Below are 16,092 nucleotides of genomic sequence, written 5' to 3' on the forward strand. Positions count from 1 at the left end.
AGCTTAACGTCCTTAACTTCTTTATATATTAAAAAATTAAATTATCCTCTATCCCTTTCAAATCAAGTATATAGAGTTAGTCTAAATGCTTACATTATGTCTTCTATTCCAATCAAAATCAACCTAGAATAACTGGAATATGTTTTTATGTTAATGGAACAACGAAGCTAAAACAACTAGGGCCGCACACCATCTCATTACATGTAATTTTTTAGTTGTAAAACATATTCTTATTATCTTAGCGATTTTTGGACCAGATACACTTACATTTTATTGTGATATACATGTTATTTTATAAGTGCAGGATTATTTTCACGATGTTACCGTTTCATATACACGAAATTACTTTTATTTTTAAGCAGAACCTGTAAATGTCATGTCTCGGTTATAAACGACGTTCGCAAAATTTTTCGCATGTAATCTTATTAAACGCAAAAGTTTAAAATAGACCAGTTAGGTACATTATTCATTATTACTTCTTTTTATTGTCTGCTACTGGGCTTCTAAAATTAAGGGCCATCATACTGGTAATCACGATTTTAATAGAAACTGTGAACTGTGTATTAGAAAATAATAAATATCCTGCACTTATGAAAATGGTTATTGATATTATATATTTACATGAACAATCATCTTCGTTTACTAACTAAATTTGTCCCATGTCAGAAATTAGATTAGATTTGGTAAAAAAAAAATATGCTCGTTTCTCTCATGGTTATGCATTGTAGAGAAATTCAGAATAAGTGAAGAGAGAAGAGATGTCAAAACTAGTTTCCCATTCTCAAAATTACTTTCTATTTTGTCAAAAATATTTTGAGAGATTTTCTCAGCCAATGACAGTAACGAATCAATGTTCTGTTCTGTCGCCAACTGTGGGAATAAAAAACACCATGTGAGCTGCACGAAATATTTCTGGGACACGTTCAACAATTATCTACATTGTCGGGACACAACTAAAACTTGGAAACGTTATAAGTGAACCTGGAATGCACTTACATTTATTTTACTATAGAACAGGAATTGAATTATAATTATAATGCTTCGTTCCAAGACACAAAGTGTTAAATTTAAAATTAAAAAAATAATTTATTAGAATCCTCCTAAGGCTATGATTAAATACAGGTAAATTTCAGCACTGTGTGTCCTTGAAGTCTAAACATATTTTGTATGAGCTTTTATTCTGACATGAGAACTATATATTGTATATGTATAATAATACAATGTATAAAAAGTAATGGTTCTAAAACATTCTCAGTGTCTGATGGAGGTGGACTTTGAGGGCTGTTTCTCACTAGTGAAACTTCAAAGTGGTCCAGACTATTTGACTTGGATGTGAGACGGCCCCTATCTCGCAGTTGACAGTTCTCGACCGGCCGTTGATGACGAATAGCGCTTCGCTTGCTGGTGTTACCATGTACTGACCAAAAAGGCCTGTGAAAAAGATAGCAAGAAGTACATATAAGTCGAAAGCAAAAGATATAATAACAATAATTGAGAGGAAATGTGAACTGAGCTCCGCTCACACTCCGTTGCTTTGTCATTGGACGTCTGTTTCTCAGCATCCAATGGAATTTATCCAAGTGTACCACTGTAACTGTTTAACCAATAAGAGAGTCTGTCTCAGAAACAAATTTAAATTTAGAACAAGTACAGACAAAGGTATCTGAAATTATAAGTTGGAGTAAATTATTGTTCGTTGTTCCAGCTAAACCTGTAAGGTAGTGTAGTCTATAAATAAATATGCTGTACTTACCTGATCCGCTTATAGGTCTGTTGGGATTATTCCATTTTGTTAATTGAATGGAGACAGCCTTCCCCACTCCTGTAATTATTTCAACTTTACCTGGAAAAAATTACATGATGACTTTCATTGATAGGCAAACGCATTTTTTTACCTGTAAGCAGGTTCAAAAACAGTATGTCTTCTTTGTCTTGGGCGCTTGCGTAGATATCATAGCTGTGCGTTGATTGACTTGGGTAAAAGGTGACGTCGGAGATGTTTAACGTGGTTTTAACGTCGAAGGAGAACGTTAATCCGTTAGCTAAAGTAGACAAAAATAAATATTCATTTACAAAAATTTAGAGGATGACGGAACAAGATAAAAAAAATAAGACGAATTATTCCTATGAACTTTTAAAAGCTTTTAAAATTATTTTTTTAAAACAAAAATTTAATTTGACTTCTTTTCTAAAAAGTCAGTCTAATATGTCAGTCTTGTTAATTTTTGGCAATGTACTAGCCCACTAAACATTTTTCAGTTTCTGACATGTTTCAGAAACGTTTCCATTTTTCTTGAAACATTTCATAAAAAACCCATGCAACGTTCTGGTAACGTTCTAGAAGCCCAAGATGTCCTCCCCAAAATACGTTTCCAATGAAACGTTTCAAAAAATTGGTTTCAGTAACATTCTTTTTATGTTCCATTTATGCCCTCGATATTTTTGTTTTACGTTTCAGTATATTTTCAGAAATGTTTGAGTAACATAATAATTTTATTACCATATTGTTCTCATAATGCTCTCAACTTTAGATCATTTTCATTTCAAAAGCGTTTTTGAAATAGTATAAATAGTGTGAGTATTTTTTTAAATATCTCTAATACTCCTTTGTGATATTTTTATTTGTATTGTGAATGACTTAATTCGAACTAAAAAAAGTTACATTGTATATTAAAAAAAATAAATATGCTCTTCTAGTTTGGGGATGCGGCAACTTTTACTAAGAATTTCTTTCTTTTTGAGAAGCCACTGAAAAAAGTTTCTAATATGGATTATGAATTTTGCCATTCATCGTACAAATAAAAATATCACAAAACAATATCAGAAGCATTAAAAAAAAGCTACACATTTTATATAGTTCAAATACGCTTCTGAAATGGAAATTTTCTAATGTTGAGACCTTCATGAATATGGTAACAATGACGAACTGATAATTAGAAAAAGTTAGTTATGATTATGAATCTTAAAATGGTAGGTACATGAAAAACAAATAACATTACTGAAAAATAATATAAAGTTATAATTTCTTCTACGCATGGTCAATATTACATATATCCTTTTAATAATAATAAATTATACAGCAGAAATAAGGATACAAAATGATATCTTGACAAAGTAAATATCTGTAGGTATACCTAAACTCTTTTATTTAAGCATGCCTATACACATAAACAAATATAAACATTTGTACAAAATATAAAATAAATGACGTCTATTTCACTTGATTCATCCATATTTCAAATAGTTCTCACTGACTAAGTAGTTGCTCTTCAAATTATATCGAAACGTATAGTTGTTGTTCCATTTTCTTAGTTCTTGTCCCTTGTCCTCTTGTCTGTAATAGGTAGTGGGTATAACTATATTTAGGTAGATGTGACGCAAAATTGGAAATCTCTACACATATCGTTTTAAACATTTTGCATCAATATTCATTATTTTATATGCACCTTACAATAACCACAACTGCACACACTACAAATTATCACATAAAATAGCGTCAAAGTAAAGATGAATAACAACGAAACCAAGCAAACTGACAAACCGCAAACCTAACCTAACATAATACGAATTGAAACGACACACGGGAAACAAATAAACTCGGGCTGTTACGCGCAGTCTACGCAAGTCACGAACATACATTTTTTCTAGACTTGTGTTATAAATATGCTACCACATTTTTTTTTCTAATTATGTCTTTATATAACAAAGGCAAATGAACTAACGCTTGAGAAGGATTGGGGATTGAGAGCAAAATTTAACTAATGCCGAATGTTCCATAAGATAAGCAAAAATAGCAAAGGGTTGTTCGTCTGTTATGTTTCCGAGATCGAAAGGGAATGTTTCGAGTAATGTTTCAAACTCTCTTCAATTGTAACGTTTCGGCTATGTTTCACTAAATAAGTTTTCAAGTGCTACATTTCTGTAATGAAACAGAAACGTTTCTAGTTAATGTTTCAAATGTTTAGTAAAACATCTCATTTGCAACGTTTCATTTACGTTTCGTGTTTAGTGGGAGAGGTCACTAGCTGCAATCTCTCCCAGCGACATTTTGTGACAAACTTTTTTGAGGTTAGGTTTTTACCAGCATATGCCTTGGATGGCCAGTCAGTATATGACTCGGTGAAATCTTGTTTTTTTTTTTAAACAGTAACAGGGCTTCAAGGGAAAAATGTTTATCGTATTTTTTTGAAATTTAGTAACATTTTAAGCAAGAAAAATTGTATCTGGGCAAATTGATCTGAATTGGTTCATTTCATTCAAAAACAGGAGACAGTTTATTTACATTGTTCAATATTTTCAATTTTCAATATACCTATATTTAAAAAATTGTTATAAAGGATAAAACATGTTTCCAGATGTTCTGCTAATCTTTTTGGTTTACGTCACGCCCGAGAAAAACAAGCTTGTAAACTGCAGCATCGCTGCGCTTTAGTTTCAAATATTTATCCGGAAACGAGATTCTTTTTATCGGCTTGCATTTTACAAACTTCTCAACTGTCAGATAAACCTACACGTGATCTCTTGCACTATGAGCGTCGCCCCGCTAGTCGTCCTGTCGAGCGTGACCAGCTTCCTGGAGTCCGGAGATATGTAGGGAACCCCTGGGAGATTGGGCTTGGTAGCTATTACGGTGTCAGTCAGATAATCCAGAATTAGCTGTCCTGTGGGCCGGTTCGTCACGGGCTCGAGACACTGCATCACCACCATGCCATCTAAAATGGGAAATAGTTGGTCACTAATTTGATTTGTTCTGGTATCGGTTTGGGAGCTAGGCTGACTGGGGTGTTTCTATGGGGTAGGCTCCTTCAACCGCAAAGAAAATCGAGATGTCCAATTTTTTAAGTGTTCGTTACTTTTTATTGTCGTTAAATTATTCTGCTAATTTATCGACAAAAGTTGTACGCTACAACATACGTATAATTTATAAATCAACAAAACATTTAAGTTTTAATTAAAAACCTGTGTTTTCTATTAAAATTACTTGAATTTTTGGACCACCCTTTATAACACACATTATGACATTTACTGGTAATTGCCTACGTGTGCCGACTAACGACTGCCTTACAGAGGCTTCTTGATTGGGGAAGCCCGCCTCATTAGCTATTCAATCCTGGGCGGCTGAGGACCCGCTTTTTCCCCATCTCACCCCCAAATTCGTACTTACATAATGCAGAAAATCTAACTTGAGCCGGCACGCAGTTGTAGGGCGTTAGATCAACAGATCTAGTGTATCTCAGATTCACCAGGTCTAACTTGTACAATCCCCGCTGATTAGTATGCGTCACGTAACCATATTTGAAGCTGTAGTGGGACAACTCCTGCGGCAAAAAATTGGAATTTACTTCGTTATATAATAAGGAGGGTCGTCGAAGTTCCACGTCTCATTCTTAGCGATGCTCTATTAACGGTTTAGAGCAAGATTCGAGGGCGCGGAGATGTGAGATTTAATTGTATGAATAATGAAGGGGTGGATAAATGGGGTTCTCAGGTATATACAGGGCACTTGTGGAAACGGGTAACTTTGCTAATGAATTCTTTTGGCGTTGATTATGGCACCGAAGGGACGCATAAATATGTGATAAGGGAAGAGCAAAGTTTACGCTTTGTGGTGTTGAGTTAGATTGCAGAAGAGGCGAAATAAATGCAGGGGGTAATAGTACGTCAAAAAATAAGACTTTTTTGTCCTATAAACTATATGCCTATCCCCTCTTGTTTTCGAGATACAGATGAGCGACAAAATAAAATTTTTTAAATAGAATTTTTTGCGAAAATTTCCAGAGTGCGAAATATTTTTATGAAATTTGATAATCCGGGGTTTTTAAGGACGCCAAATACGTTGCTCTCATTATTATTTGAATATTTCATAGAGGGCGCTAGTTATGCTACGTTCCTATTACATTTTAAGTTCTATTTTTTTAAGGTTAGGTTTTTCGGGCTTAAATTTGTAATGTATAATTTTATTTTCTAAAAATAAAGTACTCTTGATAGAACTACCTATCTAATGTGGACGGTTTTCGAGAAAAAAGGCTTCAAAAATTGAACTCTTACAATATTATAAAATAAGTGACTTTTCTCAAAGTAGACTTATGTCAAAACTTATTGATGGATGTCTCATTCTCAACAATACATTCTTAGTCATATTTTAAACTCTAATTAACTTTATACCAAAATTGTAGTGATTTTTCGTGATTGTAATTAGTAATGACTAATTACAGTCACTAAAAATTTGATATAAAGTTAATTAGAGTAAAATATTACTAAGAATGTATGCGTAGTTTATGAGACATCCATCAATAAGTTTTGACATAAGCCTACTTTGGGAAAAGTCGCTTATTTTACACAGTAATATTGTAATAGTTCAATTAAAAGCCTTTTCCTCGAAAACCGTCCACATTAGGAAGTTCTAACAAGAGTACATTACTTTTAGAAAATAAAATTATACATTAGAAATTGGAACCCGAATGATAAAAAACCTAAATCTTAAACAAATTAGAACTTAAAATGTAATAGGAATGCAGCATAACTAGCGCCCTCTATTAAATATCCAAAAAATAATTAGATCAGCGTATTCAACGTCCTTAAAAACCTCGGAATACCAAATTTGATAAAAATATTTCGCACCGTTTGGAAATTTTCGTAAATATTCTATTTTCAAATTTTTATTTTGTCGCTCTATAACTCGAAAATAAGAGGAGATAGACATATAGTTCATCAAGACAAAAAATTCTTATTTTTTGACGTACTATCGCCCCTGTATTTACGGAAGATCTTTCTGAAACACCCTGTATAAATACCTACTATAGGACAAAACAGAAATCCAAACATGAAAACGACTTAAAAAAGAACAATGCAACAAAATTTGAATGAGGTTGCTAAACAAACAACTTGGCGGAGAGTAATTGTACCTAATACAAAGTTAAATCTTAATTTAAGTCTAGAGCCATGAAACCTGGTGCAATGGTAGTGAATTTAACTTGAAAAACAACTTACGGTCGTTCGCAGGGAGCAAGTAATTAATATCAAGCTGTTCAGTTAGATCATTAATAAAAATAGCAAAGAAAAGTGGCCCCAGAACAGACCCTTGGGGAATCTCTGCAGATTGATGATGGTATTTGTTAGTGAAATAATGTTGAAACAAACACAACACAGTGGGGTATCTACTTATGATACCGGTTTCATTGTTAATAGATAAATAATGAAAACATTAGGTTTCATTAATTTACTCTACATGTACTCATAAAAAGAGACAATTAAATTTATACTTGTAGATGTGGTATTAAAACAAAATGTCAGTTCTGTATTGCAGGATAACATATTGAGAAACTCATATTAACTTAAAATATATATGATTTTTTACAATAATTAAGTGTTACCTGGAATGGCGATGGTATGAAAAGTCCAGTTACTAAATCGAATTGTCCATCGATTGGTTCAGGATGGACTGTGTGATGTTTCCTTTTCTGACCAGCATCCCTTATAACCTGCAACAAAATATCAGTGTTCATCAGAAAAGTTTCGTGCATCATTTCAAATTTCAGCCATTTTTACATATGCGTATGCGTAACTCTCTCGCTTTTCCTCTTTTCGACACGTTTCAGATTGATAAAGGAATAATTACGAATTAGTATCGGTGTTTACCTGAATAGTTTTGATCCCGGTGTTATTTGGCGATCTCCAGTTGAGCACCCACACCTGGTCCAGGTGCGGCACGTGGTGCAGGTCCACAGGATATTTGTCGGTGCTGACGACGTCCACCACCACCATCTGTACCTTGGATATGATCAGGATGCGGTCTCTGTTGGGTTGGCTGGCGTAGACGTAGCGGTTTGCTACGTTAATCCCGCGACCCCATTCACATTTAACTCCTTTGTCACCACACACGTACTCCTAGGTACAACAGAATGTAGCATCTTGAAGTTAATTACCATTTTTATAGCACTTAATATGATAATAAAAAATTAGATGACGACAATTTAGTTTTGGCTTTCTAATAAATAATGCGTACGCCTATGTCTCGTGCTTCAGTTCTGACAACCCTACCAATTACCTTCAAAAGTAAAAAACGTACTGAAATTTCTTATATACCAGCTCTTTGAGGATATAAACAATTTAGTGTAATTAATTTTGTTACTATTCTGGAGTATTTAAGTCGCAACTTCTCTGTGGTCGTCGTTACTATCAGCATCATCGACAGACATTAACTGCTTCCAAAATAAGAGACGAACCGATAAATTTTACAGGAAAAATTATTCCCATACAAATTATTTAATTAAAAATGGAATGAAAACGATGAAACGGCTCCACCTAAGTCCTACCCTCTTGAGGATTTTTTCCTTAATTTTCATAAATGACGGAATGATGGCTCCGTTACGTGACCCTCTCCTCCGCTCAGGCGAAAGGACGCTAGGTCCCTTAATTGAAAAAGGCAAATTCCTATTTAGCATTAACCCCGAATCTCCAACGTACGCCGTAATTGCGCTCCCACCCGGTCCCGAATCCCATCCTCCACGAAATCATTTTTAAATTTCGTCTTTATATTCCCGGGCATGAAAACTAACGAACCTTAATTTGCATTCTAGAGCGACGGCGGTTAGTTTTTCCAATATTTACCTGCGTGCCCGGAATAATGTCCGTGGACTGGATGCGGTGGTACAGCCGGCAGGTGGAGGGCTCGTAGATGGACACCCCCCAGTCGTGAAAGGCGAAGAAGCGGCGCTCCTCGTTGGGGGAACCTGCGGGTTTAGACAAAAAGGGCTCGTTAGAAATATCTCGTCAGTATCGCAGCTATGAAGTAAAAAAAAAACCATTTGGGATACCTACATGTGTACTAACACTGATATAAATCAAAATTTTTATCCATACATGCTAAATACTTCTGAGCAGCTGTACTTACTAGGTGTGGGCTGCTCCTGCACTACCAGCGAGCTTATATCCCTCGTTAGTCCTCCTAAAACACAATGCATACCCGGGTTAGTCGCTGAAACTATTCGGCGTCTTAATTAAATGACCACAATCCCGGTCGCCAGGTGGAAAATTCAATTTTAAATATTTACCCTCTGGGGCGGCGTATCAGGTAGTTCAATTTAGAATTTAATTTGCATTCTTGATAGTTTCACAGCTTCAGCGTTTCAGTATGTATGCGAAGTTGAGTGGGTAGGTAAATATTAAGACAGTGAACCAATCTCAAGGTCATTCAATTACTTTATACAAAAAAGGTGGTCTCTTCCAGGATAATGCCCGTGTCATCCTGTGCATTTGGATCTCTTCTTATCGAATATGCTATAGGTATAGGACGTAGACTTTTGGCTGCTTTTAGGTTTTTGGGGGTGATTTTTTACTATTTAAAATATACTGGGGACTGATGGAAGATCTCTTATTGCTGGAGGTCCAAATACATAGCGTGGCATTTTTATTTGTATGCCTGTGTCATTATTGAACACAGAAAGTTGCAATTTTTTTAAAGTTGGTCACTCTTTATGGGAAATACAATAAACCCTCAAACATGTCCATTTGGTTCACCCTGTATAAGGTATTTCTCTGAACTTTAAATAATTCAGTATTGACCTATTCAATCATGTATAAATTTTTTTATATACCTATTTATAATTCTTGTAGGTATGTTTATTTAAGTTTAAATCGTAGTAATCTTTTTTTATAAGTAAAATTATTATTAAAATAAAAATTAAAAATGTAATATGAAACTGTATAAAAAGAATTATAAACATAACTGACATATACCTACTAGATCTAATCGACTAGTAAATTTATTTGGCATCAATCTGGAAAAACTGCGCATAAAAACGATATCTGCATAGTAGCCGATGACCGCCAATTGTTTCAGAGGACGCTTCAGATTCCAAATTGTATTCCTACGCCGGTAAACGTAACCTACAATTAATTATTGTAAGCCGTTTTTACTTGAATTACGTGGTGCATTAAATTTGTCGGGTGTTTAAGATTTAATTAAATGCGTGTTTTATTTTGTTAAAACTGACTGATATAGTGTGGTGATAGTGAAGTGAGTGAACGTGAACATTCTGGGAAAAATTTCAAAAGGCGTCCAGGTACTACTGCAAAGAGTAAAAGGTAAGTGTTTTTGAAAGCTTTATGTTAAAAAAACGTAAAAAGGCTCGAAAAATGTTCAAACATTTACGTATAAATGTATACAGAAACTGAAAGTTGAATCAAGACTAATTTTAACACAAAGACGGTTGTTGCCGTCTTTAAAAAAAGGACAAAGACGTAATAACACATTTGACATCAATTTGGTCAGATAAAATCTGAAAGCAATTTCTAAAACGGCTTGCTAGTTTTATCCCATCATATAAAATTCGATTTTATTAGTTCCATGAACAACGTTGTTTCAAAAAACAATCATTAGTGATTAAAAACCAGGTAAAAAAGATAGTAAACCGTCATTCGAGCGGAGATTACACTAGTTTTTAATGATCTTGCCACAAAAGAATAATTACGCAATGTACGCAATTCATTCTAAAAGCTTTTAGTGATTTAAAACAAATTATCCGACCAGTAATAAAGTAAAAGGTCTCCTCTGTGATAAAAACCGCAAAATTTCGACATGCTAATGTGATTTAATTGCCGACGCTTAAACGCTTAGGTCGTTACACAGGGTACTCATTCGAATACTGATCCGAGGAAAATAGAAATTGATTTTTATTACAGGAAGCCACGACTGAAATTTTCGGCGTTTTAGGTTTTATTTGATTTTGTTCAGAGAAGAAACTATTCCACAAATAAGTAACTTCAGACAAAATATTTTATTATTTGTTTTGAAATAGTTTGATAACTTTTAAAGTAAAGTAAGAGGTTAAAGATTTGCTGAAATTCTTATTTCTAAGTATTCGATACTCCTTCTAAAGGCAATCCATTTAGCTAAGATGCCAGCGATACTTTTAAATCCAAATTGTGGAGAAACTTTACGAGTCGATGAAAAAACAAGAGTAACGGCTTACCGATGCTGGTAGCTTGGCACATGTAGGCGCCAGTGTCGGCGAAGGCAATGTTTTTTATTTTCAGGGCAGTTCCGTTTCCAATTATTTGATACTTCCTGGGCACGTCGAGGTGCAGGGGTTCGTCGTTCTTTAACCACTCCACCTACAAATTAAAATTGATGAATAACGTAAACACGAACACCGAATTCGGGTTTAAATCGGCACTACTTGGAATAGTAAATGATAAATTTTAGTTGATGAGAATTTAAAGAAAAAAAAAAAATAGTTAGAATCGGTTCTGTTCCATTATTTCTAAATTAAAATTTTGTTTTAATCATCTTACCTTCGGGAATGGCTCCCCAGCAACATGGCACAGCATCGAAGCATCTTCGCCGGGCCTTTTTGATTGTATACGGGGTGTTACATGAACTTCAGGTACAGCTGTGACAATGAAACAATTATAGTCCAAGCATTCTGTCACGGATTAATGTTAAATTTGCAGAAATTATTACCTGGACAAAAAAATATGACCGTATAGAAAGCCCTAGAAGGTCGTAGAAATTTTTTTTAATTCGTGAAAAAATGTCAGCAGTTTAAAAGTCATTTTCATAAAATAAAAATTGAAATAGTTATTTGAAAAAAACATACCCAAAAAAGTGCAACTTTTTCAGTCATTTTTTGATCCTTAAAATTAATAAAATCGTCAACATTTTTTAACAGCATGATAATATAACTCTTTACGAAGAAAATAAACCAAAAATCGTCACTGTAGGGCTATCCGCTGAGAAGATCTAGCCAATTTTCGAGAGCGCCTTTTTTTCAAAAAATCGATATATCTCGAAAAATAATTAATATTTTTAAATTTTTCAAAAATGTACTTTTTTGGCTTGATGCGGGCTATGCTTGCAGTAAATAGCAAGTATGGGAACGTAAATGTAAACGAGTTATAGAAGAAGAGAAAAGAGAAGATTTTTAACGGTTTTTTCGATATATCCCGAAAAGTAACAAAGCAATCGATACTTACAAAAAATCAGTCGATGGATCTTTTTAAAACCTACAACTTTCTCATTTAAAATTTTTCAGTCGGTGCTATATTTTTTTAGTTATTTTGGAATAACCGTTTTTTGCAACTTTGCGTTTTTTTTAACCATGTTCGCCATTTTGGATCGTGTTTAAAGAACAAGAAACTCGATTTAAAATTTAAATTTCTATACGGTCATATTTTTTTGTCTAGGTTATAATTTCTGTAAGCATTTCTCTATAATTCTTGGACTATTAAGAATAAATACATTGCTGGGATTATATGCAAAATGTTTAAAAAAGTAGGGAGAATGCTCATCTAAAGATAAGATTAACAATTTTTTATATTTTTGTTTTTTCAAAATATACAGGATAAGTGACATATTAAACGTTTTAGAGAAACGAAAGATAATATGACTCCGAAATTTTCATTACGGGGGTTATCAGATATGTTCTCTTTAATGAAAATAATGCCATCAGCGTAGCACTTCCGATTATACCGGAAGTAGCTGACAACTTCGTTAATTTAAATGGGACACCCTACATATTATTGCATTATCGACAAGATGAATAAAAAACATGCTATTAGAGCTTCATCTGCACTTTTTTAATCAACGTATTCTCTTGTTCCTGTGGCCATCCTAGAAATGAAAAATGGCTTTAGAAGATAGCCAGCTATCAGTATCAGGTGTAGCTGAACTTCTAAAGAATATTGATGACTTCGGTTGTCCCTTGGTAGTCTGCGAATTGCAATGTTGTTGAAGTGCAGCTGTCTCAAACAGAAGAGACAAGCCAAATATTAATATGAGTAGCCGCAACTCCTTCTGTTTATAATTACAGATATAAATGTAGCATTGTTCGGGTAATATAACTCTAATAATAATAATGAATCCATTTTTTATTCGTTTTTTTATAGTTTGTTAATCATGCTTTTAAAATAGAATTTAGAAATAAAAGAGATTGGCGTATATGCAGCTGAACTTATGAATATACGCATTTTTTTTAATTGCAGAACAAAAGAGGCTAATTTGTGACAGAATAACATGTCCGTTTCGATTAGGTGAAACCTACTTATGTGTTGACATTGTCCTTATTTACATCTTATTCGTTCACAAATGTAATTTTACCCAATTATTTCTAATACCTGCTGAGATTCCGCCTAATGAGAATTAATAGTTCTGTTTATAAAGTTCGGGAGCACTTAGAACTAATTGTTTAAATCAAGAATAATTATTATAATAATAAGATACCATTATCTGGGCACTGTCGAGTTCGGAGAAGTTGCTCGAAAGTTGAAGAAAATCGTTGATTAAGTGGAGAAAATTGCGGGCGAACAAGAATTAACGAGTTGTGTCAGTTTTGTTGGGCTTCTATAACTTTTCGGTACGGTTTCGACAATTTCGAGTAGCTGATGTTTTTAAAATAATGTTTAGACAGTAATAAATGTTACTAACTGACACTGTAAATTGTATTTTTACATTTACATTTAAATCATGACGTTCTTTATTTATACAAATTTTAGAATAGGGTTTTTAGAATTATTGAACGTGATTAAAAAAAAGTATAATGTAGTGTCTTTATTTTTTAATGTTCCTTAAGATTTTCAAGAAAACAATTATGATTTCAAAAAATTAACGGAATTGGTCAATATGTAACAGGATGTCTTCCATAAAAATTTTTTTAGAAATATGAGAGTAGTAGCTGATTTTATACATAGATTTCTATAATATACTGTAATAGACTACAAGTCCATTGGAAATTTTCAAGGGGTCATTTGACCCAGCATGAATTTCTTATAAATCAATACTCAAATGACCCCTTGAATATTTCCGATGGGCTTGTAGTCTATAGCAGTTAAGAAACGCCAAACCAAAGTTGTCAAGACAAACAATTTGTTAGATTAAAAGCATTTTGAAATATATTTTTATTTTTGAATAATTAAGTAGGCCTCGTCAGAGGCAAATAATTTCGTTGCATAGAAAATATACTTTTAACTGATCTACAATTGAATTATTCATACAGCGTAGTAAAAAAGTTCTGCATAAAATTCATATTTTCGTTTGAAAAACAATTTTTTTTCGAAAAACGGTGAGACCCGTCGATTTTTATTTGATCCAGGGCACCTTGTTATGTGGAAAAAATTTTTTTTCGATAATCCACTTACGGCAGCGATGACATATTTTTTTTTAAATGACAACGCATATTTTTTTCGTTCGAAATTGATGACAGTGATAATTATCTAAACAACGGTGTGAAAATTTCGATGTAATACATAACAATTTTTTTTAGAAAAATGCACCTTAAGTTCTTATAAGTGATAATTGTCTACTTACACTATTAATGGCTCCGAAAAGGACAAAGTTGACAAAATTACATTTCAAAGGAGTAAAATTACACTAATGTTTGTGTAAGTCTAGCGAAATTGTTCGAATTGCCCACCCTGTACCATTTGACATTGTCCTAAGGGTATGTAAACGCCGTCGACAATTCGTTCAAGCATTCCCGGGTCGATTTGATTTATTTCAAAACGAATACGGTTTTTTCCAAATCACCTGGTCTGTTTGTGTACACACGCGATTTCAAATAGCCCCACAAAAAAAAAGTCTAGAGGTGTTAAATCAGGCGAACGCGGAGGCCACTCGATTGTTCCGCGTCGCTCGATCCACCGGCCAGTAAACGTAAATCAAATCGACCCGGGAATGCTTGAACGAAGTGTAGACGGCGTTTACACACGCTTAGGACAATGCCAAATGGTACAGGGCGGGCAATTCGAACAATTTCGCTAGACTTACACAAACATTAGTGTAATTTTACTCGTTTGAAATGTAATTTTGTCAACTTTGTCCTTTTCGGAGCCATTAATAGTGTAAGTAGACAATTAGCACTTATAAGAAGTTAAGGTGCATTTTTCTAAAAAAAATTGTTATGTAAGACATCGAAATTTTCACACCGTTGTTTAGATAATTATCACTGTCATCAATTTCGAACGAAAAAAATATGCGTTGTCATTTAAAAAAAAAATTATATCATCGCTGCCGTAAGTAAATAAAAATCGACGAGTCTCACCGTTTTTCGAAAAAAAATTGTTTATCGAAAATATGAATTTTATGTAGAACTTTTTTACCACGCTATATATAAACCATTTAAGGGCATTGAGACAGCCGGTAGTTTTAAACCTTTTGGGCTCTCTATGACTCTTTGGACTAAATTGGTCCAAGGAACACCCCCTTGAAGTTATGTCATGGATTTAGAGAACACTGCGGAAATCTCTTAATAGTAGGTACCCTTTTATTTATTAAGGCGACAGTAATAGCGCTTTATGTAACATTTGTGCCGTTTCGCGTAGTTCTTTGTGGGAGTCGTTTCCGGAACTGGAGTTCACTTGTAAAAAAAAAATGGTAACATTAGTAACAACTCACTGTGCACGGTGAGGACGTGGGTCTGGACGACGTCCTTGTTCCTCTGAGCGTGGCAGGTGTAATTGCCGGCGTGCTGCAGCTGGATCCTCGTCAGATAAAGGCTGCCGTCGCTGAACACCCTCACATCCTCTTCGTTAAGGGAGGACAGGTCTAAGTGGTTCCTCCTCCAGACGATGGGCGGGACGGGGGATCCCGTTACATCGCACTTTATTTCGACGTTGTCGCCCACCCTGGCAGTCAGGTGGTTGGTTTCGAGGGCCTTGTCCAAGGACACCACCGAGACACCTGGAGCGACAGAAACTCGATATGTAATCGGAGTAGGGAAAGGGATATTTAAAACGCGACACGTCTCTCGGGTGTCGAAAGGGCACCTTTGATACTTCATTTGTTGAACAACTACGTAGTTTGCTTGTTGTTTAAACAGTGAAAATGGCGTCTACAGAGAATTTTCTCAATGGGGGCCCAATTTCAAAAGAAAATTCGTTTTTTTTATTGGAACAAAAAATACTATTACATTTTATAATATATGAATTCATTTTCAGTTGTCAAAGCCTACTTTTTATTTTTTTTTCGGAGTCAAATTTGACATAAATTGGTTAGCGAATTAAAATCTTCTTTCCTAAAGATCATCCACAATCTTATCAAATAAATCAAGTGTCATGAACCAGGAGGGTCAAAAAGCAAGAGACATTTTCTATAAA

The 16,092-nt window shown here is 34.2% G+C and overlaps 1 protein-coding gene across 1 annotated transcript in view; it reads right to left on the bottom strand.

Moving 5' to 3' along the window:
- Positions 1–1,112: 1,112 nt before the first annotated feature.
- LOC108909583 (follistatin-related protein 5-like) overlaps positions 1,113–16,092 on the bottom strand; it is a 124,654-nt gene continuing 109,674 nt past the window's right edge. Inside the window, exons 9-20 of the mRNA XM_018713965.1 lie at positions 15,392–15,676; positions 11,296–11,393; positions 10,974–11,115; positions 8,894–8,947; positions 8,611–8,732; positions 7,639–7,887; positions 7,374–7,481; positions 5,165–5,318; positions 4,512–4,712; positions 1,896–2,042; positions 1,754–1,843; positions 1,113–1,431 (exon numbers count right to left, since the gene is read on the bottom strand). Coding sequence (XP_018569481.1) covers positions 1,292–1,431; positions 1,754–1,843; positions 1,896–2,042; positions 4,512–4,712; positions 5,165–5,318; positions 7,374–7,481; positions 7,639–7,887; positions 8,611–8,732; positions 8,894–8,947; positions 10,974–11,115; positions 11,296–11,393; positions 15,392–15,676 — 1,790 coding nt within the window. The 3' untranslated portion in view covers positions 1,113–1,291. The remainder of the gene's footprint in view (positions 1,432–1,753; positions 1,844–1,895; positions 2,043–4,511; positions 4,713–5,164; positions 5,319–7,373; positions 7,482–7,638; positions 7,888–8,610; positions 8,733–8,893; positions 8,948–10,973; positions 11,116–11,295; positions 11,394–15,391; positions 15,677–16,092) is intronic.

The sequence above is a fragment of the Anoplophora glabripennis genome, unplaced genomic scaffold (assembly GCF_000390285.2).
Source record: "Anoplophora glabripennis isolate ALB-LARVAE unplaced genomic scaffold, Agla_2.0 scaffold147, whole genome shotgun sequence".
In the NCBI taxonomy this organism is placed as follows: domain Eukaryota; kingdom Metazoa; phylum Arthropoda; class Insecta; order Coleoptera; family Cerambycidae; genus Anoplophora; species Anoplophora glabripennis.